The following is a 26,454-nucleotide window of genomic DNA, read 5'->3' as shown; positions in this document are numbered from 1 at the left end:
GAGCTGAATAAAACTAATCAATTAAATTAAAATTATTATAACATAACATTGCGTTTAATTTAATTTAATGATGTACATATTTTACAGCACAATGTGAGCATACAATTTGTGGAAATGGCGTTAAACTGTGATTAACAACAATGCAATCGAAATAAAGGAAGAAAACTATACAAATAATATGGCTCTAATCTGCGCCAAATTAATTTAAGGAAGAGTGCCCTTCAGTTAATTTCACACCAATAACATCTAATTTTATCAGAGACCTGAAGTACTATTATTATTTAGGAATGTTGGTCTTATTCACTAAATATAGCATTCAAGAGAGCACAGAGATGATGGGGAAGTGCAGACCAACCGAAGGCACCTCCAAAACAACCCTCTGGTCCGCAATCTTATTCCATCAATTAAGAAAAACTAATTGAAATCTCTGCTTAATTTGCTTCTCTTTTTGGTTGATACAATCCTTCGTTGAGTGCGGAAAAATGAGGATTTTTGTCACTTTTGAACGGATAAAAATTAAAGCTCTGGATAGAATTAAGAAATGTGGATATTTCAAAAATTCAGGGGTAAGATGTTAGGGGTATGGCCCTCATTTTAAATTAAATGTAGAAAAAGAGCCAAGACACGAGTTTTAATATTTTGGAAGTCAGGCCAATCTCCATTCCATTTGAAGCAAATAAATATACTGTTCAGGCAAAATTAACGGTCAATTCAGAATATTAAACTCAAAAAGGCACAATATGCATTGATGTAACAGCTGATGCATAAAATACACCTGCCAGAATTTAAGTTGCTAAAATTGAAAGAAATTCACGGAACGATTTTGCAGCGTCTTTTTATTTCTTTGTTCCTGGCAACAAGGACTAACTTTTGCTCTCTAGGTTTAAGATCGTGGATGGATATTAGCTGCTTAGCATTGCAAGTCGTGAGTGCAACACGATCATTATGAAAAGCGGTCCAGCCCACCAATGTGGCACCAAGTCTGTATTTCGCAACTATGCCTGTGACCAGCACATCCTCGAGGGTGAGCCAGTGCTCTTCCAAAACAGCTGATAAGAGCGGCTCGACGAGACCGGCGGTAATCACATACGACGGTCCCGACATGAAATCTGGCAAAACTTGCGGAGGAAATTCTGTTTCTGAGAGGTAGTATTTGGATTTTTTGCTGCGGTTCGGCCTCCAGCCCGCAGCCAAGCGGCCAATTATCGTTTTATTGTCAAACACTGCGTTTTCTTCGAATAATTTGTGTCTCAACTTTGGATAGTTTATGTACATGTCATCGTCGCACTTGAGTAAAAAGCTGAATTCGCAGTTTTGGCCGGCCCAATTGAGAAGCGCCACGGTTTTCAGCGTTAGATTGCGATAGCTGTCGGTGAAGTTTGCCAAAATCACATCTTGTTCGAATTCCAATTTTTCTCGATCCCTTTCTTTCACTTCAACGCCGCCGAGGATAAAAAACAGACTGCTTGAGTTGTTAAGGTCCTGAGCCCAGTTTTCTCGAATGGCTTGTCGTCTTTCAAAGTTGCCAGGAGCCGAAAAGACGAGAATTAGAATTTCCAGCTCCTCTGCAGGGCATTCAGGGCTTCTCAGGAAACCACCAGGGTACTTGCTCGACACATTAGGTTCGTTTGATAAAAAGTCCTCAATGTTGAATTTTAATTTCAGCGGTGGCTTTACACTGACCGCTCGAATTTCTAGTTCTAACAAAAGGAAAAATAGAAAAATTAATTTAAAATTTAGTTGTTTATTCTACCTCTTGTAGTCCAATTGTTGATTTTATAGGAGCCGCGCAAGTAGTAATAACCAACAATTATCACGCCTATGATCAGAACCAATATCTTCAGTGAGTTCCGAAGTGCCATTCGCAGTGAGAAGCATTTCACAAAGCAAACGCTGAGAATGCGTGCCACGAAATGAGATTGATTTGCTTAGTGAAGGACGCGTTAGATAACAAGCTTATCAGATATCAGATGGAATTACGTCAAAAGTGGTTTACCCTATCAGAAATGATGTATGCTTAAACTAAAAACTATTATATCCTTTTAAGCTCTTGTAAAAATTCCGTCCAAGCTGCAGTATTTAACTGTATCGCTTTGAAAATTGAATTTTTCATCGGCATCTCGCAATCTTCTCTGCTCGACAGAAAAAGATTCGCCTCTCGTTGTTCATGTTGTCCGGCATCTCACCAGAATCAAATCCGTAATTTTCAATTTTATTCTGGATGTGGGGGATATTCCTTTGCAGCTCTTATCAAGCCTGAATAAAGCTCTTGTCATTTCCTTAAACGGGTTAAAAACGGAAAAAGGTTTCACATAGTTCAGTTCAAGCCTAGGTGAATATTTGGAAATTTAGGAAACGGTCACGACTAAAATTTAGATATTTTCAAAAATATCAGAGTAAAGTTTGTAAATTTAAATCTTACGCATGTAATTTTGGGTGGGGAAAAAAAGAACACGTGTAAGAAACGAATTGCAAAAGTTAGGCGCGGCGTCGGTACGGGGCAAAGTTGATAAATAGGGGTACCGGAGAGCTTGAGGGAGTCTGTGTGAGGGAATCAACGATGAAGTGTCATAGTGCGCGTTAAGGACAATTCAATATCCTTGGACTTTTGCGTGTGTTTAAATATGCTGATATATAATTATTTTAGGTATCTTACTCTAAGCTAACAAATTAATAGATTTTTCACATAGACACTGCTGTAGAATACAAGCGTTATTTATATTTTCCATCTCGGACACTAGAGATCATCCCTTTACCTACTGCCGTTTTAATTTTCCAAATTTATAATGAACATTTTCCACCTGGAGAAATGCAGCTGGTGGATCGCGGTGAATATCCATTCAGCAAAATTGCGCTAGATTTTGCAGGACCTTTTCCGCCGACGAGGCGACACAACAAACATCTGTTAGTCGGAGTGGCGACTATTTCTCGGATTTCGTGTGTTTACGCGCGTGCCGAGAGCCGACAGCAAAAGTGGTGACGCAGTTCGTGTATGAGGAATATTTGCTGCAATCCGGCGGAGTCAAAACAATCGTGTGTGACAGGGGATCAGCGTTCGCGAGCAAAGAAACTGCGCTGTTTTGCGCAAAGAACAATATGAATATTGCGAGAATTAGCGCATACCATCCGCGCGGAAACTCAAAAGCCGAGCGCGCCGTGCAGATCGTGAAAAAATAATGCGTTTTCAATTCAACCTTTTTATATGGGTTGTGTTTACATCAACTCGTTAGAAGTAACTAAAGATGCTAATTTTAAATCGACAAATTCTGCTCTCTTTCACGAAAGCGATATTATATAAAATGCTGATTCGCACTTTACGAAGATGGTTGAGGAAAGCGAAAATTATAATTTTCGCTTTTAAAGGTTAGCATTTTATTTTTTAAATGGGGTAAATGTTTAAGAGATGTGACCGGAATTCTCGGGAATCCGGTCACGTGATCAGTCATTAATTGGTGCCAGCAGGACGTTAGGGCGTTCACGCCGCCGAGGCGTGAAGCGGTGAAATAAAAGCAATAGCTCAAAAATAGTTGGCAGGGCATAAAACTGAACGAGCTGGCGAGAGCATAAAAATTAATGAGTTAGCTAGAAGTGTATAAAAGAATTGCTTGTGTGCGGACCCGAGTTGGGTAATTAGAAAGGAATGGTTTGGATTGAGAAATAAGAAACAGAGTATTAGTATTATGTCTATGATTGAGAAAATGTGCTTGCAATGAATAGAGGCGCGGAAGGAGAGAGAGAGGAAACGGGCGACGTGGAAAAAGAGAGACGAAAAGGACAGTTCGGCTGGGTGCGGCCGAGGGTGCAGTTCAGTGCAGTGAAGTGCTCCGTGGTTAAGGACAGAAACTGTTGGTGTCCGGAGGCTGGGAGAAGTCATCATCTGGAGATCTGACAGGAAGTTCATCCCGCGGTTCTCTCTCTCTCTCTCGACGCGACCTCGACGTGTAGTGTCATCATGTTTGCAAAAATAAAGAAGGTACGTGTTTGCCCTTAATGTCTGTCGTTTCCCTCCCTTACGGGTCTTCCCCTGCGAACCTGTTAGGGCATAGACTGAGGGTAGGTAGATTAGAATGATAGTGGGAAGCTTGCTGGGCGAAGGCGAATCGACCGAGTAGCGGAGCGTCAAGGCGCTGAAGACGAAGGCCGATGACGCCAGGAGGCATCCGCCCACTCAGCGGGAAAAAGGAATGCAGCAGAAGCACGGCGACCAGTGAGGCAGTAAGTCAAGGGCGATAAATAAATTACACCTCACAGTAATATTAGAGTCAGTTGCTGGAAAAGGTAGCACACTTCTTGTCGTAGCGTGAGACAGAGAGGATCCTAACTCCAGACTTATAGGCGTACGGATTAATTAAAAGTAAATATTTCGAAGTGAATAAAATACTGGCGTAGTTGAGGAGAAAAAACTGCTTCGCACCCAACCATGTATACGCCAAAGTGATATACGCACTGACTCATTAGGCTGGAGAAATCAAGTGCTAGTTGCACGCATTTCTCGCTGCTATAAGATATTTCTTATATTGCTGGAGTCTGGGACTACGTTAAAAAATATGATCGCGACATAACCTTTTTGCTTGCGCCCAACCTGCGCCTTCCTCTCTCCCCGGCAACTTGTGCCACCACACCAGTGCGCGGTTCACCCACCCACAGGGCGAGTGACTTTTTTCATGATAATAATTATGTGTATAAACGCCCATATACTCTTCTTATATTGTTCGTGTGCTGTTGTTTTAGGGTTTAATACGCGTACGTAATAAACCAAGCGTTGTGAAAAAACTCCCGCACAACTCGCGCAAAATTATTTCTCTCCCAACTCGCGCCCAACCTGCGCCTTCCTCTATCCCCGGCAACTTGTGCCACCACGCCAGTTATGATTGAAAAAAGTGTGTATAATAGCCCTTCTACTCTTCTTCGCTGAACTTGCGGGTTGATGTGACCGGAATTTTATTGAATTCAGTCACGTGAAAACTGATCGTTGGTTTTATATGAAAGTTCACGCATAAATAAGCGCGGAGCAAGAGGAGCGCCGATCTGCAGATCGCAACCTCACAGACCACGATATCTGCATTATTCACCTGGAATTCCCGGTTTCTGGCGAGGCCATTACCACCATTCGGCTGCCGTCTCGTTCTCAGGTCACCGAAACCTTCGAAAGATACACTGCTACCGTCTATGGCAGGGGACGCACTTCAAATGATACCCAAAATTCCTCCAGTGATTTCCAGAAGACTAAATTTAATTCCCACTCGCTCGCCTAGCTTCCGCCTCTGAACGCGCGCGGAAATTAAATAGTCAAATTCCCAAGGGCTCTCGCACACACACCAGGTTGGGAAAATTAAGGTAATTTTCCCAAGGTTTTGTTGGGGAGTTATTGTTTTTTTTATTCTTTTTTGTTCCTTAATTTTTATTTACGAATTTTGCCAACAGAGAGACGCTGGCGAACCCTTCACCATCACTGAATGTGACGGAGTGAAGAAGCAAGTTAAAATCGCCAGCTTTGGACCTATCTCAGTGGATTGCGGCTGCGGATTGCATCGTCCTGGTGGCTACACCAGACTCACAGATTACCTTGACTGGATCCAAAGGGTGGCTGGAGTCAATATCCGACCTTAAAGCTATTTGTGTGTAGCGAGGTTCGTTCTATAAGAAAAAATTCAAACTTTTGAATTTTCTTTTCAATAATCCTTGAAGCCATTTTATAATTTATAAATAAATGGAGCAATTCTCTATAGCGAATAGCTGTTATTCTAGATTCCCCGGGGTTTTTCCAAGTCTCGTGGTTTTTTAACTGTTGGAACAGACATGTTAAAAGCTTCTTGAATAAATTATAAAATATATTTTGTTTTACAAGGCTATGTTTAAACTGTTTATTGGAAAATAAAAGAATTCAAAACCCTGTTGTATATATCCCCCCTTTATATGTTGATAATAGTAATTATCACATATAATAATCAAAATTATGCAATATTTAACTAGTTCGGTGCACCCCCGAAGACAAGTATATTTTTTTTAAATATAAAAAATACCTTATGGAAAAAATAATTTTTTCCAATTACCCAACAAAAAGCAAGCCCAGTTCATCATCGTCCCGACCGCAACCACCTCCAGCGCTGCAAACGGGGTCGGGATGGTCGAAGCAATGATATCGTACGCCCCCATGGACCTACCTGAAGAGCCGAGGAGAACGTTACACTCTACTGTCCGAGAAGACAGCAGTGTACAACTGCGTGAGGGCAGTTGGACTAATAAAATTCACCGAAATGCGGAAGGTGCGTAGTGCTAATAATTGATTTTCATGACTTTAAATGTTTGTAACAAAAAATGACTTGTTTGGAGAAATAAAAACGAATTGAATTGAATTAAAGGCTTGAAGTTGAACTCTTTACTTTACAGTCTGAGAGAACCGCAGGCTGAAGGAAAAAATGAGTGCTCCTTAATTTTTATTTACGAATTTTGCCAACAGAGAGACGCTGGCGAACCCTTCACCATCACTGAATGTGACGGAGTGAAGACCCAAGTTAAAATCGCCAGCTTTGGACCTATCCCAGTGGATTGCGGCTGCGAATTGCATCGTCCTGGTGGCTGCACCAGACTCACAGCTTACCTTGACTGGATCCAAAGGGTGGCTGGAGTCATAATCCGGTCTTAAAAGTTATTTGTGTAACGAGAATCGTTCTAAAATAAATAAATTTATAAAATTCAAACTTTTGAATTTTATTTTTAATAATCCTTGAAGCCGTTTTCTAATTTATCTATAAATGGAGCAATTCTCTATAGCGAATTGCTGTTATTCTAGATTCCCCGAGGTTTTTCCAAGCCTCGTGATTTTTTAATTGTATTGGAACAGGAATGTTTAAAGCTTCTTGAATAAATTGTAAAATATATTTAGTTTTACAAGGCTGTTTAATTTTTTTTCGAAAATAAAAGAATTCAAAACCCTGTTGTATATATCTCCCCTTTATATGTTGATAATAGTAATTATCACATATAATAAACAAAATTATGCCTTCACTTATCAGAGGGTCAAACCACTCGTGACGAAGGTGCGAAAGTGCGCGGCAGCGAGAAGTGAAAAGAGACAAAGTGAGTGAACAAGAAGACCAGAACCGTTGGAGTGACCTGGCCGAAGAACGCCCTTCGGCAACCCGCTCTCTCAGTTTTCCACGGCCTCCATAGCCCAACAATGTTCAAGAAGAAAATAAAGGCTAGTCTCGTTCTCTAAATGTAGTTGTTTCCCTCCCCACGCGGATCCACCCTCAGTCGGAATAATGGTTAGGGCTAGATGAATGGGTAGGTAGGATAGATCCCAAACGGCGAAAACAAGGGCTTAGACGTTAAGGGAGAGAAAGACGGAGAGCGCGAGGAGGTGCCGAGCGACGACGCCACGAGGCAGCCAGCGATGAGCGAGTGGTAGCGCGGAACAGGAGACGCACCGTGAGTAAGTCAGTAAGTCGAGGCTGGCTGTACCTCACATTCGTGAGCAAAAATTATAGTATATTTTTGTCACAGATCACGGCTACAAAAGAAAAAGAATAAGTCACCGTCAGAACCACCTACGAAGAGGCACTTGAAGAGTATGCAGAGAAAAAAAGGAAAAGGTTGACAGCGTCGACAGCAAATTGAATATACAGTGTTGGAATTAACGTTGTTCTATTTTTTTCTGCTTCAGGAAGGGGAAGAACACTGTGAGGGAGTTAGGATTGAGAGATGAGTCAGCGTCTACTTCCGCAATGTTAAAATTATAGGTCAGTTACTTGGAAAGTTAGCTCGCTTATGCAGACATTGTTGTTCACACGTTATGTTGGCGGCTGGGTTGTCTCGTGTAACAAGTACGCGGAAACAATCCAGACGCCAGTGCAAGTGCCGCAAGTGACTCGGGACTTTAAGAAGCTGCGGACTTAGTGCGACGGACGACGGACAACGCATCCTGGCCATCCCGCCCCGGTCTTCTACTCTCTCTATCTCTCTCCAGACGGTTCTCCACAGCCCGCGCTGAATAAAGGTATGTCAACCCCCTTCGTTAGCTAAAATGCTATGTTTATTAATCCTTTAATCCCTAAATTACCTCATAAAAGTGGAGGCACCGGCGAGATAATTCGAGCTCACGGTTGGTTCGGTAATTTTTGGGGTTAAAAGGCGTGTCTCGGCGTTTTCCCGGCCATGTTTTGCTCTTACTGCGAATTTAAGTTTGGGGAAAGAATAAAGCTCGGCGTAGGAAATGTGTTGCGCACATTTCGGCGCAGGCGAGCGACGCCTCGGGCAAAATTAACGTAGAAACGCGCGCGGAACCAGTAGAAAATAACGCGAGTATCCTGTGCCCCCCGAAGGGGAACCGTCGGTCGAACAACCAAAAGCATCGTGGGTGTCGCGCGGAAAAGAGAAAATCCGACCATTTTTCTCTTCGCCAATTTGGACGCGATCGTAATCAAATGGAACGGGCGCGTCCGGGGCGCGTAGACGAAGCTGCGGGGCTTCCCGAGGAAGAGGTCCTCCGACGGATTGACGCGGTTTACTACGGGATTCCGGGCGCGAGTAGGCGCAAGATGTATGCGAGTCGCGCACGACCCCGAGAAAGAATCGATCATGCTAAACTATGACAACCATACGTTAATGTGAGTTTTGTGATATTTATTTCATAATCATAATAACAACCTTTTCTTTCTGTTTACAGGCTGTCGAATACATGGAGGAGTTCTGCGCCAGGAGCGTCAGCCAGATGGAGGAGCTGTTTGCGGAGGCCGCCGGCGACCAGATGCCCGCCATAAGAAACTTCTTTTGCGTAAGTGTAATGTCAAATTAACAACCACGCTTATAAACACGCCTTCTCTTTGCAGAAGGGGAAACAGCCTACCAAGAAAGCTGCAAAGAAACGTTAATGTAATTGCTTTTTTGTATTTCTTAATTACCAATTCCTCTGTATCGTAGTAATTCAATAAAATACACTTTCATAGAAATTAATGCAATGATTGTTTTATTCTGCATGCATAAACATTCCTTTCAGATGTACATTAATCATTTAATTATCGTTTTCAAAGATAAATATAGAAGCAATAAATTCATTCGTTAAATAAATAATTAATTTCATGGTAGGGCTAAGCTAAAGTATTAATTCCCTATGCAGCAAAAAAGGTTAAATAAACATTTTGCAGTGCAAAAGGCTAGTTACTTTATACGACATAAAATCATTTTTCAGAACATAAATCAAGTGGGTTATGGCGATCGAAGAGGAGAACTGGCACAGAACGAAGAGAACCGTGAGGCAGCCCTCCACGTCGCCAATGAAATCAACGAGAATGACATCGAAGAAGTAATCGACGACGACGACCGAGGGCCACCGGACGGCTCTTTTGTTTTAGAGAAAAAAGCGCATCGCGTTTTTAGCCAGTTTGATGCACGGTTTGTGACTTGTCAAGTAAAAAAAATCCTAGGCGGATACCTCTTATCCACCCCAAAACTCTTCTTGGGTTGATATCTCTTATCCACCCCTCCCCCCATCAAATATCAACATTCCCTCTTTTCACTGCTCCCGTTCCCAAAAACAAGGGAAAAATTAATCCAATTTCATGGGAAACCATTGCGGAGATTGGGTTCTGCACGGTTAAACCAAACTGTCCGAGGGGGGGGGGGGGGGCGGGCCCCATCCTGCCTTAAATGAAATAAAAGTAACAGGGGCAGACCCCTTTGAATGCTTGATGGACTCTGTTTTACTTGACGGGGCCACAAAAAGAAACCGATTTTATAGGTTTCTCGATAATATATCAACCGAGGGCACCTCTGCAGAGGTTCCTTTCGTTCGAAAAAGTCAAATCCCCAGAGAGATGATATATAGCATCGCAGCTGGAAAAAGTGTCCCAGTCGTCACGCGAGTTTGTAATATCAAGAGATGACTGCTGTATCGGATCTCGAAGGGAGACGACTTGAAAGAAATGCGGAGGTTCTCGCCCTCCACACGGTAATTACTGCAAAGAATGAGCAGAAAAACCGTTTCCTCGATAAATGGGCCACGTCAAAAGGTCTTCCAGCCACCTACAAGCAAAATCTGTGCTTGCTGTTTGCAGTGGTTGTCGGAATAATTCCACAATTGCGAGGAAATGAAAAAGTCCACCACGCATAAAGCCGAATTGAAAGCCGCGGAAAACCGTTAGAGGAGCGCTAAAATGCAAAAAAGCGTAGATTTCTCGAAAAAAAATATTAATTTGCACGAGAGAGAGTACACTTTGATTTTTCAAATGGCGCTACCAGAGATTCAATATCCACCGTTAAGGACACGCTGGTAGATATCAAGATAATTGCTTTCGAGGGCCGCACAAAAGAAACAAAAATATTTGGATCCGACGAGCTCGCGGCCGATAAGAAAAAAATTCATTTGTACTACGACAAAGTCGAAAAGCATTTTAGCTTTGTGAAAAATCCCGCGTTTCTGATGAAGATGAATTATTTCTGCGACCACTGCGAGACCGGTGCAAATTCTAAAAAGCACGCAAACTGCATTGGTACGAAGTATATTATTATTATAAGTACATATATTTAATCATTGGTAGTTAAAACGGGCACGTTGCAAGCCGAGGATAAAGAAAAGTAAACAGAAAATCACGCCGAAAGTTACCTTGGGTAGAAGACAAAGCATTAAACTGAGGAAATTAGGCTGGCCTTTAGCCGAGGGGACAAAAGTACACGGGACTGAGCTGCATGCGGTGCCATGAGGGGTAAGATCCCGTGAACCGACCCGCGTTGACGGATACCGGGGCCGAACGCAACCGGCGGTACACCGCCGCGTCTAAACGAGTACCGGAGTTCACGGGAAAGGACGAGGAAACGGTTGAAGAACTTTTACGCGAGTTTAAGCATACAAACGAGATTTTTCGATTAGATGATCAAGTTGCGCTGGAGCTGCTTCAGAGCAAGCTCCGAGGGACGGCGGAAAGCTGGTGTATCCGCTGGATAGCTCAGAACGGAACGACATTAGCCGAATTTATGGCCGATTTTAAGGAAGCATTCGCAGGTGAGCGAAAGGCAGAGGTGAAACTTGAGGTCGTACGTCAGCGAGAGGGCGAGGGGATCAAAACGTTCGTAGAGCGAATGCGAAAATTGCTAGAACTGGCCGATCCGTTCATGTCGGAATCGCGGCAAGCGAGAAAAATTCATAGCGCGCTACGCTCTGAATATTTCAAGAAAATCAGCCGCTGTCCCGAAACTATAAAAGATTTAGTGGCCCGAGTGAAAGAGATCGACGTGTACAGGAACACGGCGAAAATGCGGAAGGCCAAAAAGGGCGGCGGAGCAAGAGAGCTAGGGACAGCGACGAGAGCAGCTCTGACTCGGAATGTTCAACACCAGAGTCGTCCGATGATGAGGACAGTTCGTCCGACCCGGACTCAGATGAAGAGGTGGAGCGCCGAAACAAGAAACGAACGGACAAGAAAAAGGAAAAGAAAACTTCTGGAAAGGGCAAGACGAACAGAGATATAAAGCGCGGAAAAAAGCTGAAAAGGCGCAGGACGAGGTTAGTCGAGAACGTGAAAATTATACACATCGTGCGTTAAATTTTCTCAAATACAGAATCGATTCCCCAGATTAAGACGTGGACCGATCCCACGATCGCTCTTCACGGTGTTCAGAGACAGACACGATCGCGTCTGCGACTCGCCCCCCAGGGCGGAGTTATTTAGACCTTTAAATAATATGTGTTTTTCAGAAAACAGTGTAGTACCGTTTGTATTTTCTGAAGGGAATTAGGGATGGCTTGACTTCACTTCCATCAGGAAACTTGTTTGTGATATTATGATTTTTTTTATAGGCAATCCAAATTTCTATATTCGTTTTAAATTCACTCCAGATTTTTTTTTTGCAAAAAAATAGTGAAAAATTACGCGCATATTTTATAAAGAGTTCGCATCTCTTTTGTAAACACTGAACTCACTCTTCGTGAAGGGCACTTAATCCTTTTTAACAGCTCTTATAAACCAATATCAAGATGAAAACAGAAATGGAACCAGCGAATTAAAACTACAAATAATAGAGAGTGTTGTTCAAATCCGGATTGGGCAGTTTGTGCAGCGCTTGGCTGATGAGCGTCGAGCATTTCTTTGCATATTGAACGGGTGCCGGAACTTTGATGGTGCCCTGAGTGAAAATAAAAATTGAATAGGCTTGTCCTACCTTTTTACAGGTGAGAGCAACGCAATCTTACGCTCCAGTTGTAGTAGAGGTGAGTCAGCTTGTAGGTCAGCCGCTGGATGTGGCACGCGGTGAGACCCGAGTTGTCCGACAGCACCTGGTAAAGCGTTGGGTTCACCGTGCCCTGACGCACGCTCTGGCTCACCAAGTAGAAGTCGTATCTGAAACATTCGACATGTAATGCATTAATTTAAATAAAAGGACTATCAAATTTATCTATTTATAAAAAGATAACCTACTGTTACTATATCCGAATTAATTAAATTATTTTAAAATTTATCTAAAATCTACAAGGCTGCAAATTTACACGTAATTAATTCATCAGAAAAAAATGCAGACAAGAATAGCCTACGATTTGATATGAAATCTTCATTTTCCTATCAAGTAATTAATATTTTTTTTAAAAATGTAGACCTTTAAAATTAAAGATTTCCTGATCAATTTATTTTTTGTGCTCGTAAATTGTTGAGAGTTTAAAAAGTCCAAGAAGGGAATGTTGCAAAAAAATATTTGGTTCAAAGCATTTGTAAAAGACCCCTTAAATAATAAATATTGCCCCTTTTTATAAATCAAAGACAATGTCAAGAAAAATAAAATGACTTTTTGGCGGTAAACCGAACTGAAATTCTAAAGCGTTTGCACATTTTGAAATAATTCTTGTTTCAACAGAGAATATTGAAATAATTTTGCTAATGAATGACCTTTGACCAACCTTTCTGGTAAAGTAATGCCGCCATCGACGACAGTACCAGCAGGCGGATTTGTGGTTCTGTGGAAGATTCTTGCGTTGCACCGACGAGACACCAAAATGTAGATAAATTTGAAGTCTGGGCCCTTGTAAATTATCTGCAGAACCTCCTAAAATTGAACCAGTTTCATTTTTTAGATTTAGCCCTTCAGTTTTTCACAGCTTTTAAGTTGGAGAACGCATGCGATCAGGAGTAAAAATGGAAAATTCCCGAAGTGGCTTGTGTGTGATATTTTTTGTTATAAGTTATTTTACTGATTAGTAATGAAAATTTTTAAATCTAAAATTAGGGCTAACGTAATAAAAAAAATTCACCTTCATTTTCTCCGCGATGCAAACGTCTTGAAACTCGTCTTCGCCGTCTCTGTAGAAAACCACTTTGGTCGGCAAGGTGCCGTTTTTCTTTTCGTACGCCTCCAAAGTCTTTTGCAGTGCTGAGCAAATCTTTGAATTTAAGTCGTGGCCTTTGTTGATCTCAATTGGCTGTGAAAAAAGAACAACCGTGTAATTAATTCTTCTGACAGTTAAAATTAAAATTTTTTATTATTTACCTGGGAGTGGTAACTCGAAAACGAGTCATTCATGGATGCGACGAGTGCTCCGAAGGCGATGTTACGGTTCAATGAATCTTTGCTGACATCAAAGCCAATGACCATAATTCCCTGCAGCAGCGTTGGATTGGCCACCGTCCAGGGAGCCCCACCCACCTTGCAGTTCATCTGAAGGACGATTTTCGTGGCGATCGACAGGTTGTTTCCTCTTGTGATACTCCGCCTGGTCACTATCTGCGACATTACTAAAAAAATATTAGCAAAGCAATTTTTAATTACAAAATCTGAATGATTATATATTCAATCTTGTGATTCATATTTAAATATAAAAAATATTTGTTTAAGCACTAAGCTGTTAATTTAAATTATTAAAATAAAAATCATTTAGAAGATTCGCTTAAAAAGGACATGCAACCCGCGCTTCAGACGAGCCACGCAGGTTGCATAATAGTATTAACCTGACTCACCACTTCTATTCGCACAGCAGTATTTCTTGATGGCGTTGTATCTGTCAACCCTGACGTCGCCAACGAAGCACACGATTATGTCGAGCGCCATGTGAGACAGCAAGGACTGAATTTCGTTGATGTATTCACTTAGGCTGTCGGACTGCAGCTCTTTTGTCTTTGGGTGAGCTGTGCAAAGACACACGCTTAGACGAATATTTAATCAAATATCCAATTTACCTATTCTCAATCCCATTCCAGATCCAACACGAATTAAATCGTTTAAAAAGCTGCAAACTTCCCTCTTCATGAACTGAGGATAAATTGCCAGCCAAGAATTGAATGTTCCGCTTGACAGTGCTGGTTTTGCTGCGAATAATTTTAAAATTTTTCTTTCATGTTGATATATTAAACAAGAGGTTAGTTTACCTTTAACTTGGTTGGTCCAATCAGCATTGGATCCAACTGGATATTTGAGGCTTCCGTTCTGACCTTGGATTATGTTTTCGTTGGGCAAAACGCGACCGTGGAAACGTAGGAGGTTTGGGGTGATTTTCATGTTCCATTCGTTCATTTCCTTCACGATCTGAATTGAAGGAAAAATTAATGAATTTTTCCCATAAAAATAGATAGATAACAACTTTTTGAGAGATTTTTAGATGAGCAAACAAGAAAATTAACTTTCCACAAATTTTTTTAGAGGATTTGGCACAAATATCACGCGATAATGCTCAATTAAAGCGTATTGAATGGTCAGTTTGTACATTATTACAGCTAAATAGAAACATATTATACCTAAAAGACCCTATTTTTAGTTACAAGACTGTAATAAAACTTTTTGATTTACACTTTCCACACGTCCCTTAATTTTAACATGTTTCATTCCTAAAAACCATAGTAAAGCTTTCAATCAGTTTAAAATTTGTGAAAAACATCTAATAAAATTGTTTAGACGCCAAATTAATACAAAAATTCTACTAACCTCAGGTTTCCCCAGCAATCTCTCGGCAAATCTGAACAGCTGGTTGATTTTCTCGTTTGGGGAAGATCTTGTATGATTAGCCACCCTATTCATGAGCTGGAAATTCTTCCTCATTTCGTCAGTGTACCCTGTCATGCAGCACAGTTCAGGGACCAAGAAGATGGGCTGATCTCCCTGTCCAGTCCGAATCAGACGCGCCTTGTTCTTTGAAACCAGCAACGGCTGATCGTGGTTTTTAATGATGATCTGATACTTCTGGACATGCAAAAACAAGAATATTTCAGGGAGGGAAAAGGAACTAAAAAAGAAGATAAAAAATTCACCAGTTGCATAAACCCTTGGTGTTTGAAGATGCCAACAGATGGCGCCACAATATACTTCCGTAATTAATTTAATTTTAAGACACTTCCCCTGCGATTTCATACTCAATCCTGCCACTGTGCATTCTTCACTTGATATATTTTCTTTTGACGTGCTAAAAACTTAAATCAGTCCAGCCATTCGCAGTAGAAACGTCGGAAAAGATTTTATATTTCAAAAAATAGTTTTTCACGATTCTACGGCGATTAGCTGAACCGATTTTTGATTTCAGCACGTCAAGAGAAAGAATATTAAGTGATGAATGCACAGTAGCAGGATTAAGTCTGAAATCGTAGCGGAAATTCATGAAAATTAAATTTATTACTAAAGTATACGGTGGCGCCATCTGTTGGTGGCTTCGAGCACTGAGGAATTAAACAAAAAAGTAGGAGGTTAAATTCAACTTTTTAAATGCTTTAAATAATAAAATTTGATTCAGTCTGCGTTGAAATTCTTGCTTACCAATTTGTAATAGTCGATGAAGGTGATATTATTCCCGTTGAATGGGAAACTTGATTTCGGCGTCTCCTCGAAGGTAATGTCGTCGATGTGGTAGGTGCGATCGTTGAACATGGTGACCACGACTGTACCAAGCAGCGCTTCCTTCACCTTCACTTGGAACTGGTCTCGATGGAGCCTGTACATGTCCTTGATTACGTCCAGAGCCGTCTGGGTGCGCATCACCTTGTGAATCAAGCTGACGGACAGCAGAAGACCGTCTTCGTGCTGGCGAACGGTCGTGTTGTAGCCGGGCCACAGCTGCATGTTGAATTCTGGGATGTTTATCTGGAATAAAAATACAAACAGGAACGTGTGCAAAATCCATTAAGTTAGTGGAAATTTCAATAATAATAATTGATGAATTTATACCTTTGCATTTGCATCATAGAATTTCCTCCCGATCATCTTCAAATTCAGCATGCGCAACAGTTTTTTCCAGATAATGTTGAGGACGAGGTTGTACTCGTGGTCTCCAAAATGCAGCTGCTTCACGTAGTTAACGGTGATTTTAAAAGACGTGCCTTCCTTTCCCTTCGCTTCCATCACAAGAGGCTATATAAAAAAAATGTTCAGCTATTAAAGAGTAAAAATGCGTGTTGAGCAGCCTACATTTCGGGGCAACTTCTTGCTCGTGAATAAAGTAGCCCCGCTGAAAAGGTTGGCCACGCCCAGTTCCGATTTGCATTCTGCGAATAGGGCTTTGCGCACGTGGGTTCGCTCCTCTTCGGGCTCGAATTGCACGCTGAACTGGTACACAGTGAACTGAGGCACAGAGCTCAGGTAGAAAAAATTGGACTGCAGCTCGATTGGTGTCCCAGCAGAACCTGTCACGGCGGAAGAGCATTTATTTAATACTGCGCAGAGGGATTTAAAATATTTAGAACGACGTCGGAATTAATCTAAACAATGCTGGCGTGAAAAAAACACCTACCTTTCTTGCTTCCTTCAAACTTTTTTACCGGAATCAACAGTTTTGAAGGTCCTGGTTGAGAAGTTTGACCAAAACCCTGTTGCTGGAATTTGTTAACATCCATTTTAAATTGATAGTGGTTTTTACTTTTCTAATTTGCTCCAAAACTAACAGTTTCGTTAATATTTTCGTAAGCAAAATTTTTCTTGGCTGGATTTTTAAGTTAAATGTAAAAATATTTTAATATTACAGAAGTTTCCCAGCATTTAGATGATAATTTCTCGTTTTTGCTTGTAATGGTAAGGACGAGAATTAAAAAAATTGTGCGAGAAGAAGTTCATATCTGGAGAAATATATTACACTCTGCCTGGAAAAATATCATTTTATGAATTTTAAATACGAATAAAGAATGAAAAAATTATTATTTAATATACAATTTTCATTTCTTAAATTTAAAATTTCAGAATAACACGTGTAACAAAAGGAACAGCACGGAAATTATTCATGTCGGTCATCGCTTACAAAATTTTTATAATAATCAAAGTCAATTTTAAAAGACTTAAAAAATATTAATTAATAGCAATTCCTTTCGCATCAAACAGCGGGATTGAAATTCTTTTCGCAAAAAAATTCAATCTCGATTTTTGATAGAGATAATCGACTGGACGATCAAAAGAAAAAGCTTCTGTTTTATTTTAGTTTGATTCTGTTGCAGACCATATTTTTATATTAGCACTTATTCAGGGATTTCAAGCAATTTCTGATTTACAATACTAAAATATCTCAATTTACCAGATGGTGCTGTTGCAAAAAAGCAGCGCTGACAATGAGTCCATGCCAAGTGGCGGCCTAATATTACCCTTTTACTCCGATATTAAGGTTGTTTCTTACCTGCCGTGATGTCGACGGAGTTGCAACCTTTGGGGAGGGTCCGGGTCTGATGGGCGAGCGTGACCTTGAGACCGACTGTGAAGGAATCCGTCCCCTGGCCCTTCCATGAGGCCTCGGAGTGTCCATTTCTAAAACAAATGCAGTTTATTTTTAATTTGCCAAATGAATTCATCAAAAGCTCAATTAACGAACAACTATTTTATTCTTAGAGAAGGCGACGAGACTTGAACCAATCCATGAAATTCAAATCCAAAAATAATTCCTAATAAACAAAGCTGCAATTATTTTAAGTTAAGACAAAATGTTTGAAAGATAAAAGAAATCTTTATGAAATGTACGCAGTGCCTCAGAAAAATGAATAGACAAGGTCGAGCTGCTCAAAATCACATGCAAATCTGCAATGCAGTCGGAATAGCAAATTTTTATCTCTTTCTGGAAGGCATTAGCATTTTCTGCGGAGATGAATGATACGTAGGTGGGGACAACAATGGTCAAAAGCTAGCATAAAAGACGCCAGATCTAGGATGCTGCCAGTCGAGCGGTGGACGAGGCAAAGAAATGGGTGAGTTCTTATATCAAACTGCTTTTTAACTGAGACAGAGACTCTTTGATTTCTGATCTAGAGAGGACCTGTGCCATCTTAATTTTGAGCCTTATTATAAGTCTTAGTTCGTCCTGTTTCATCACAAACTGCCCGCCTGGAGGAAAGAGATCAGACATCGCACCACTTTTTAACAAGGCGTCAAGTGCGGTGACAAGACGCGTAAGTGTATAAAACTTGGTGTATTTTTTTAGTTATTTTTACACAACAATACATTTTTAATTTATATTCAAATGAGAGACAGCAGGGACCAGATTCGTGCGACGCGTCCGGTGGAGTAAGGCGCGAAAAGAACCAAGTTTTTGTCAATATTGTGACATAATTTGCATTAATTGTCTTTTGGGTCGTAAAAGCAAACTCTTGACACTCGTACGGCAATCCAAAGAGAGCTTTTTGTTTCCCTCATTCAGGCGCCATCTAAGATCTGCGCAGTGGGAACCAATTTTATCGCACATCTGGCCCCCGCTGATGAGAGGTATTTTTTAAAAATGATTTAAGTGTGCCCGTTGCGGTCCTGGTTTGACTGGGCGATGCTTTGGACCTCGGATTTGCTGTTCGGACAAGTTGGGCTGCACGGTAGGCCCCTCTGCGCCAAGCTTTGAGGCATTTTTGCTGCCTTGCGTGGCCGAGAGTCTCTTCCCAGAAGCTTGCACCAATGGGCCGAGAGCTGCGTGCGGGAAGGACGAAAAGGGAGTTTGCGGCGCACCAGGAGTCTGCTGTTCCCACAGTTAGTCATTTTTATTGTATGAGAATATTTAAAACTAGATATCAGAATCAGAAAACTTCAGGGGGAAAAATACCATCTGAGAAAATGGATAGAATAACGGTTTCGTTAAATGAGAGACCCAAATAGTTTTCCATCTTACAGTAAAAAAGCAAGAAAATTGAATCAGATTATTATTAAGTGCTATAAATTCAAATATCCAAAATTTAACTGACAAGTTTCTATAGACGTTCTTTTTAATTAACATAAATAAAAATATTTTTGTCCAGAATTTAGAAAAAAATAAAACTACATTTTTAAAGTTAAAACAAAATAGGATTTCAAGATCACAGTTGTGGAGTGTAGCTCCAAATGTTGCTGGGAAAATTTACTTGTCCACGACATTTCTCGTCTTTTTACTAGTTAATTTAGAAAAAAAATCTTAGCACGAAGAACTGATTGAAATTAATGTCTCATTTTCCCCTTTATTACAAAATAGATCAATGCCACGCTGATTCAGCATGCTTGGTGGAAAGCGGCAGGTTTTACAACTCGCTTGTGAAATCCAAGGCGGAGGAGTTCAAAGAAGATTTTTACGAGAAACCTTCAACTGGACAAAGAGAATATTACCCGATGATTGAGGACGACAAATGAAACCACAAAATTAAAACGACCCCTGCAATGTAATTTTCCAGTCAAAAAACTTCAAATAAATATGCATTATAAAACTGACAAACAGCAAATTTAAATCAAACATGAGAATATAAAATTCGGGTCAAAGGCAAAAAGAGAACTAGGTCAATGCAGAGCCTTCCTGACTCTTTTTGGAATTATGTCGGCGCGCGAAATGTAAATTTTACCGCAGAAAGCGGCGTATGTATATAATATCGACGCGCGCCACGCGGTTCTGCCTTGCACCGACTGGCACGAGCAACCCCCGTGGCCCTCAACCACCCCGAGAACAGCGAGTAGTGCGGGTGCGACGCAACCCTCCGCACGCGTAACAAAATGCCGCGTGCTTTTCCCAGTTTTTTCCGTGGATAGAAGAAGGATAGCATGGGTAATACGGAGAGCAATGTGACCAGCGGAGTCAAGAAGCAGGCCGGAGGCGCCTTGCAGGAGGTCTACAAGCTCGTCGACCTCAAGGGTACCCAAATTTAAATATACAATTTTTTATTTGCGGTTCAATAATCAGTATTTGAAGAAAGGTGCATTTTATTTAAGTTGATTTTAGAATCAGATTAAATGGTATTAGGTTTATAAAATGAGTGCATTAAATTGGTTGGTCTTTTTTACTCCTCGGAGTGCCTGATTAGGCTATTTGATTAATTTTAGTCCCTATAAATGCATATTTAAATAAATTAAAGGCATGTCAGGATATTATTCACATCAAATCTTGCAACATTTGAGGCGAAGAGGGCTTTAAAAGAACTTTAGTTTATTAATATTAAAATTTATAACTAAAATCATCAAGTTTATATTTAATTCTAAAGAATAGTTCCCTAATATTGCAAAATACATAAAAATTAAAAATATTAATCTGCGTTAAAATACGAGAGATAAAGTTGTGACACACGATTAGATAACAACGTAATTTAAAGTAAATTAATGCAAAAAAATCTGTCCTCTTCATAATTTCATACAAATAACAGGATTGAATATATATTTCTCTCTCTCTCTTTCTGGAATCAGGTGGAGGGCTGTTAGTGGAATTGATGAAACGAGCGACGCAGACGAAACAGTACGCTGAGCTCGACCACGCAATAAAAACGAAAGTTGAGCCTTATTTGTACAACAAGGGCGAAGGCAGAAAGATTCCAATTTCGCAAATCGTCCTGCTTCGCAACAAGGAACGCTCCAAATCGAGACTAGTCAGTGTTTTATTTTCAATTCAGTACATAAAAAAATAAGCTTAAATGTAATGCTAAAATTCGCAGCTGCCTCCTTTGCGAGGCTTCGACGACCCAGAGGAATATGACATTGACAAACACGCCCATTTGACAGCCGACCTGGAAGATTTGAAAGGTAAATTTATGTGGCTTGAATTATTGTTCTTTAAAAGCAGAAGGTCCCATTATTTGCTTTTACTAAGGCGCAATCCTTTTTTAAAGAGGAATGATGCTGCAAAAGCCAGGAAAATTCTTGTTGCAAATGCATAAACTAACTCCTTAGGATTCAGTTAAAGCCTAAATTGTATATTTTGAGAAAATTGGATGGAAAGTTAGCGTGCTTTTCAAATGGTAAGGACTGTCTCCTTACTTGAAATCCGATTTAATTTCAAAACCAAGAGTTTCCCCAATAAGTGGCATACACCGTTGGACAGATCTCGACGAGAGGAATCGGAATATGCCAAGAAAATATGTTCAAGCACTGTACATTTTGGAGAAAATTGGCAAAATTTGAATTTTTACTGTAGGAAGGTCCTTTTTTATTATTGCAAATTGTTGAACAAATTGTTTATGGCATCAAACAATTCAAATAATTTCCTTTTGTTGCCTTGCATAAAAAGTAAGCTAAAAAGTAACAAACTTGATGCCAGGTTTTAGTTTGTATATTCGATTTTTGTCCCTTGAATATAAATAAATAAAAATGAAGAGATTCTTTTAATGATCTCGTGCGATTTAATTACGTACAACAATAAATTGTGCTCTTAAATTCCCTCGGACAGACCCAACAAAATACAGAGACGTATGCTGGGACGTCAACAAAAGAGGAGCAGTCGGCGAGACGGCTTTGCATTTGTGCCTCTTGCACGCGACGGCCTTGCATGCCGACTTAGCCAAACGCCTTCTCAGATTTTATCCCAAGCTGATCAATGACGTCTACATGAACGACGAATACTACGGTAACACAAATTTAGTTTATGCTTTTCAGCGTTAATATTTCCATTCAACGATTGCTAAGACAAAAAAATTCAACATTATTTCAGGCGAAAATGTGCTACACATCGCCATCGTAAACGAAGATCCGGCAATGGTAAAATTCCTATTGGACAGCAATGTGGACTTTCACGAGCGATGCTACGGAGCTTTCATGTCCCCCGAGGACCAAAAAGGTTCCAGAGGAGACTCTCTAGATCACGAATGGGTATGGAATTAAAAGAGCACGCAACCTGTGGGACATTGAAGTCGTGCAAGTTGCATAGATCATCGATTTCTTAATAATTTGTTTTAAAATTAGGTGGACTGCAACCCTTTGACGAATTACGACGGCTACGTCTACTGGGGCGAGTACCCTTTGAGTTTCGCCGCGTGTCTCGGCCAGGAGGAGTGCTACAGGCTGATTCTGGCCCGCGGCGCCAACCCAAACAACCAGGACAGCAACGGAAACACCGTCTTGCACATGCTCGTCGTTTATCAAAAAGTGGTACGTCAAATTTCATCTCAAAACTACTAAAAAAATAAAAGCAAATTCCTGTGGAGGTCCGAGCTAGGCTTGTAAAAAAATGTTAAAAACTTGTTTCCAGGAAACTTTTGATATGGCATACGAAGCGGGCGCAGACATCAACATAAAAAACAGCCTGAACCTGACCCCACTGACCCTGGCCGCGAAATTGGCCAAAACAGAAATTTTCTTCCACATTTTGAACATTCAGCGAGAAATCTATTGGCAAATCGGCAGCATCACGTGCGCCGCATACCCTCTGGCGCTAATCGACACGATAGACATCAAGACTGGAAATATTTGCAAAGATTCAGCGCTGAATCTTGTTGTTTTCGGTGTAAGCCTTTTTGAAAATCTTCCCGGCACAAATTTTAAAAATTATTATACCAGGAAAGAGACGAGCATTTAGACTTGATGGAAGGAATGTTAGTCGATCTCTTGCACGCAAAATGGAACACGTTCGTCAAAGCACGGTTCGGACAAGATAAATTTAGGCTAAAACCAAAACTAAACAATTATATCGCGTTGCAGATTCTACCGGCAGTTCATAATGTTCTTTTTCTACTTCCTCTTTTCGCTCTTCTGCTTCACGCTTCGGCCCGGTCCACCGCCGATTACTCCAAAGGCGCCGGCGCCCACCCCTCTGGCCGCCCCAAATTTCACCGACTACGATTATCCCTCGTCTGGGGTGTTGGACGCAACCCTCTTCGACTCAGGACCGACAGCTACCACGAATTGGACTGCCCTTGCGGAGAATAGAACTTCTTTTGTCAACAAATCAAGTGAGATGAGAATAATTAAATTATATCCTGATTCCATGGAGAAAAAAAAACATATTTTATCTTTACTGAATAAATGATTAAAACTATATTTTTGACATAATAAGTTTGATTAATAGATAATAAAATCGCATCACAGAAATTTCAAATTATCCCCAAAGAAAAAATTGAAAATATTTATTTTCCCGTCTCGTTATATGCCGATAGGAATTTAATTTACTTTAGCTAACACAACCACTTTGATTACTTCATTATTTCTAAATTTTAAGCAGCACATTATGCGTTTTTACAAACTTACAATTAGGTCCAAGCAAAAATAACTTTATGTATTTTCACAATTCACAACTTTCTTTACATTGAAAAACAGCCCCTAGCAGGATCAGGACTGTTCATCTTATTCCCTCATGAATTTATGAGATAAATTACGTTCAATAGGTTCGGCGGACTACGATGGCTTCCGCAGCTTTGGCAATTTCTCGCGCGGATTGTGGGGAGGAATGGCAAACATTGACTATCAAGAGTGTCGGCTTTTGGATTTGAGCAAATGGCAAGCGAAGGTCAGAGTGGTCTGCGAAATCGCCATGGAGATTGGCGCAATTCTCTACATCATCGCGGCCCTCAGAGAGGCCAGGTTTTTGGGCAGAAGAATGTTTTTGGAAAATTTGGTAATATCAAAACTTCTATATTAAGAAATTTTGGCTGAATTATTAAAAAAAGATGACGGCGCCGTCAAGGGTCTTGTTTCTCGGCTCCTGCATTTTAATGATGATAATGCCGTGGGTTCGCTCGCTTTGCCTGACGCAAGACGAGGACATTATGGCGGTGGTTATCATGGTCACCACAGCACCCTACTTTCTCTTTTTCTGCAGGTAAGTGTAGGGTTTGATAATTAATGACTTGAAAGCAGGGTTCGCCAATTTCGGAGCTGAAAAAACACTGGTTTTGGGTATTTCCGCCTTTTCAAAAATTTATAAAACCCGAAAAATCATAGTTCACGCCAAAAAATTCAGAAAATTAAGATGAGAATTAAAATTATCGGTCTTTTGTTGAAACCTGTGGCTTTTTACTGATTTTGTAACAATCTCTTTTTCGGTTATCCATCATGAGAATTATTGATGCATGTGTTTGGGAAATATGCGCAAAATTGAAGAAAAATCCGCAAAAAACAGTTTTTTGGCATGTAGTGGGGCGGAAAAATGCGGGTTTTTGCAAACCCTGCTTGAAAGTCCTTCAAAACCTTTGAGAATTTTCTAACCGTCTTCCGCAAACAAAGGAGCGGCGGGTTGCTGCTTGTAAGTGCATGCATATTGCATACAAATTTTGGAGTGCAGGCAGAATTTTTGTAATTATTTATTGCTAACAAATTTAGACTTGCTAGTTAGAGTCGGAGATTAACTTTTACATTTTAGTCGTTAAAAAAACTTAACATTCGTTTTTATTCTGGCTAAAAGAGCCGAAATAGATTTTACTTTGAAACGAATAGTAAGCAAACGTATGATTTTATTTCAAATTCTGGAAGTTTTCAAGCAATATTTGGTTACTTGAGCTATTCAGATGCAAGAATTATAAAACTTCGATTTTAACATTCTAAAAATTTTCAAGAGCAAAAATATTAACAACTAGTTATTGCCAGGGAATTCAAGGCTTTTGTTCAAGTGCAATGGTTACCTATTTCGTAAAATAGTTCCAAATACACTCTAAATTCGAAACTGGTTCAATTTTGTAAAAGTCCATGTCCCATAAGAGCAAATATTCAACAAAAATAAATATATCATTCTCTGCCAACGATATGCCATTTAAGTGCAAATCCTTAACACGGTTACGCCAGACACTTCAAAAGTAAGTTCCGTTTGCTAGTTATAGTTAAATGTATCCAGTTTCCCCTCGAAAAGCAGCCAAAAATTAATTTAAGTCAAGCAACTCTTTAGAAGTTGTAATAATTTACTGCTGTTTTCCAACAAAGCAAATTTCCAACGGTTACCTATGAATATGAAATTTCTTAGTTCACTAAAACCAAAATATTAATAATTAAACGCGAGATGTTTTAGTTAAACAGGCGGCCAAACCGTTATAAAACGGCTAATCATCCTACCTTACAATTAGTTAATGAGACCCAGGGTGCGGGGTGGTTTGCGGGAGGTGCCGGCCGCTGAGCTGCTGCTCGTCGGAACGCCGACGCCGATCTAGCAGGCTGATTGTGAGCAACGCGCGATCTGTACAAGAGTGTTCGCTGAGCTTGCTTTTCCAACGGAAATGGCGATTTTGTTTCAACTTGAAATGGGAATCTTCGTAATGCTAAACCATGGGACCTTGAATTGTAGAAGATTTCCCGTCTGCTGTAGTAACCGTCAGGCAGAGAAAATTATGCGAATCAAAATGAATAAATTTCAAAAATTATTGCAGAGGTTTTAAAACTGTTGGGCCTTTCGTTGTGATGATCTACCGCATGTTGAAGGGAGACTTGATCAGATTCGTTTCGATCTATCTCGTTTTCGTCATGGGCTTTTCGCAAGGTGAGTAGATTTTTTTTAATAAATTAAAATTTAAAGCTAACGCAGCCAATTATTATTCCAGCTTACTACATAATATTTTTGTCATACGAGATGCAGAGTGCAAACCCCCTTCCGAACCCGATAGAGTCTATAATGGCAATGTTTTTGATGTCCCTGACCAGTTTCGGCGACTACTACCCGCAGTTTGAGAAAACGACGCACGAAACTGGCTCGAAAGTCAGAAATTTTTATAAACGATTTACACAAAATTCTAAACTTTGTTCTTTTAGTTCATGTTCGTTCTTTTCATGGCGATTGTGGCGATTCTTCTGGTCAACATGTTGATCGCCATGATGGGAAACACGTACCAAAAAATCGCCGAAACAAAAAACGAGTGGCAGAGACAAGTAAAAATTTACTATCGTTTTTGAGAAATTAATTCATTGAGAAATTTCAGTGGGCGAGAATTGTGCTGGTGGTTGAGAGAGGAGTGCCTCCAGCGGAAAGACTAAAGTCGCTGATGGACTATTCGCAGCCAATGGCTGACGGCCGGAGAGCTTTGGTCCTGCGACTGAACCAATCGGTACAAAAAAAATGTATCTTCGATGCAAGATTATTTACGAATAAAATATTCGGTTTTAGGAGGATGACAAGGAGGAAATGAAAGAGATCTTGGAGATGAAGCGAATTCACGACCGGATGGTGAAGAGGCGCCTGTTGCGGGAACAAATGCGAAAAGATGAAGCAGCTGGTATCGTAGGGGTCAAGAAGCCTGACCCCTATTCAACCACAAAGAAGAAAAAGCCACCTCCGAAACGATACTGAAAAGTTCAAGTTTTAAAAGGAATTTAAATTATAATTCATTACATGTGATTAAACTATCAAAAATTCATTCATACATCTGTTTAATTTTTAGTTTTCAGACAACTGAA

General features: G+C 40.4%; 3 protein-coding genes and 1 long non-coding RNA gene across 4 annotated transcripts; 2 read left to right on the top strand and 2 right to left on the bottom strand.

The window, feature by feature from the left end:
• Nucleotides 1-21: 21 nt before the first annotated feature.
• On the bottom strand, nt 22-3,908 carry LOC135939173 (beta-1,3-galactosyltransferase 2-like). Its single transcript, XM_065483403.1, has 2 exons — nt 1,754-3,908; nt 22-1,700 (listed from the first exon to the last, which is right to left on the bottom strand). Exons 1-2 carry the CDS (start codon nt 1,860-1,862, stop codon nt 811-813), a joined length of 999 nt encoding a protein of 332 aa, XP_065339475.1. The 5' UTR covers nt 1,863-3,908; the 3' UTR covers nt 22-810.
• LOC135939176 (uncharacterized) lies at nt 3,838-6,567 on the top strand. Its single transcript, XR_010574723.1, has 3 exons — nt 3,838-3,973; nt 5,425-6,266; nt 6,461-6,567. It is a non-coding gene; the product is annotated as an uncharacterized LOC135939176 (long non-coding RNA).
• Nucleotides 6,425-25,189, bottom strand: LOC135939170 (piwi-like protein Siwi). The gene is made up of 15 exons (XM_065483397.1): nt 25,123-25,189; nt 17,564-17,691; nt 16,694-16,775; nt 16,372-16,586; nt 16,132-16,314; nt 15,724-16,047; nt 14,902-15,156; nt 14,349-14,505; nt 14,160-14,288; nt 13,941-14,108; nt 13,474-13,718; nt 13,238-13,405; nt 12,887-13,032; nt 12,188-12,335; nt 6,425-12,120 (listed from the first exon to the last, which is right to left on the bottom strand). The coding sequence occupies exons 2-15, from the start codon at nt 17,687-17,689 to the stop codon at nt 12,004-12,006; spliced, it is 2,463 nt and encodes an 820-aa protein (XP_065339469.1). The 5' UTR covers nt 17,690-17,691; nt 25,123-25,189; the 3' UTR covers nt 6,425-12,003.
• nan (transient receptor potential cation channel subfamily V member nanchung) lies at nt 19,920-26,454 on the top strand. The gene is made up of 16 exons (XM_065483404.1): nt 19,920-20,014; nt 20,560-20,738; nt 20,805-20,892; nt 21,536-21,712; nt 21,797-21,954; nt 22,048-22,233; nt 22,334-22,588; nt 22,642-22,724; nt 22,783-23,033; nt 23,466-23,695; nt 23,748-23,899; nt 25,434-25,543; nt 25,605-25,759; nt 25,813-25,929; nt 25,980-26,105; nt 26,165-26,454. The coding sequence occupies exons 1-16, from the start codon at nt 19,924-19,926 to the stop codon at nt 26,345-26,347; spliced, it is 2,541 nt and encodes an 846-aa protein (XP_065339476.1). The 5' UTR covers nt 19,920-19,923; the 3' UTR covers nt 26,348-26,454.

This window comes from Cloeon dipterum, chromosome 3 (assembly GCF_949628265.1).
Source record: "Cloeon dipterum chromosome 3, ieCloDipt1.1, whole genome shotgun sequence".
Taxonomy (NCBI): domain Eukaryota; kingdom Metazoa; phylum Arthropoda; class Insecta; order Ephemeroptera; family Baetidae; genus Cloeon; species Cloeon dipterum.
Note: the sequence above shows the minus strand (reverse complement) of the source record. Positions and strands in the feature narration are given on the sequence as shown.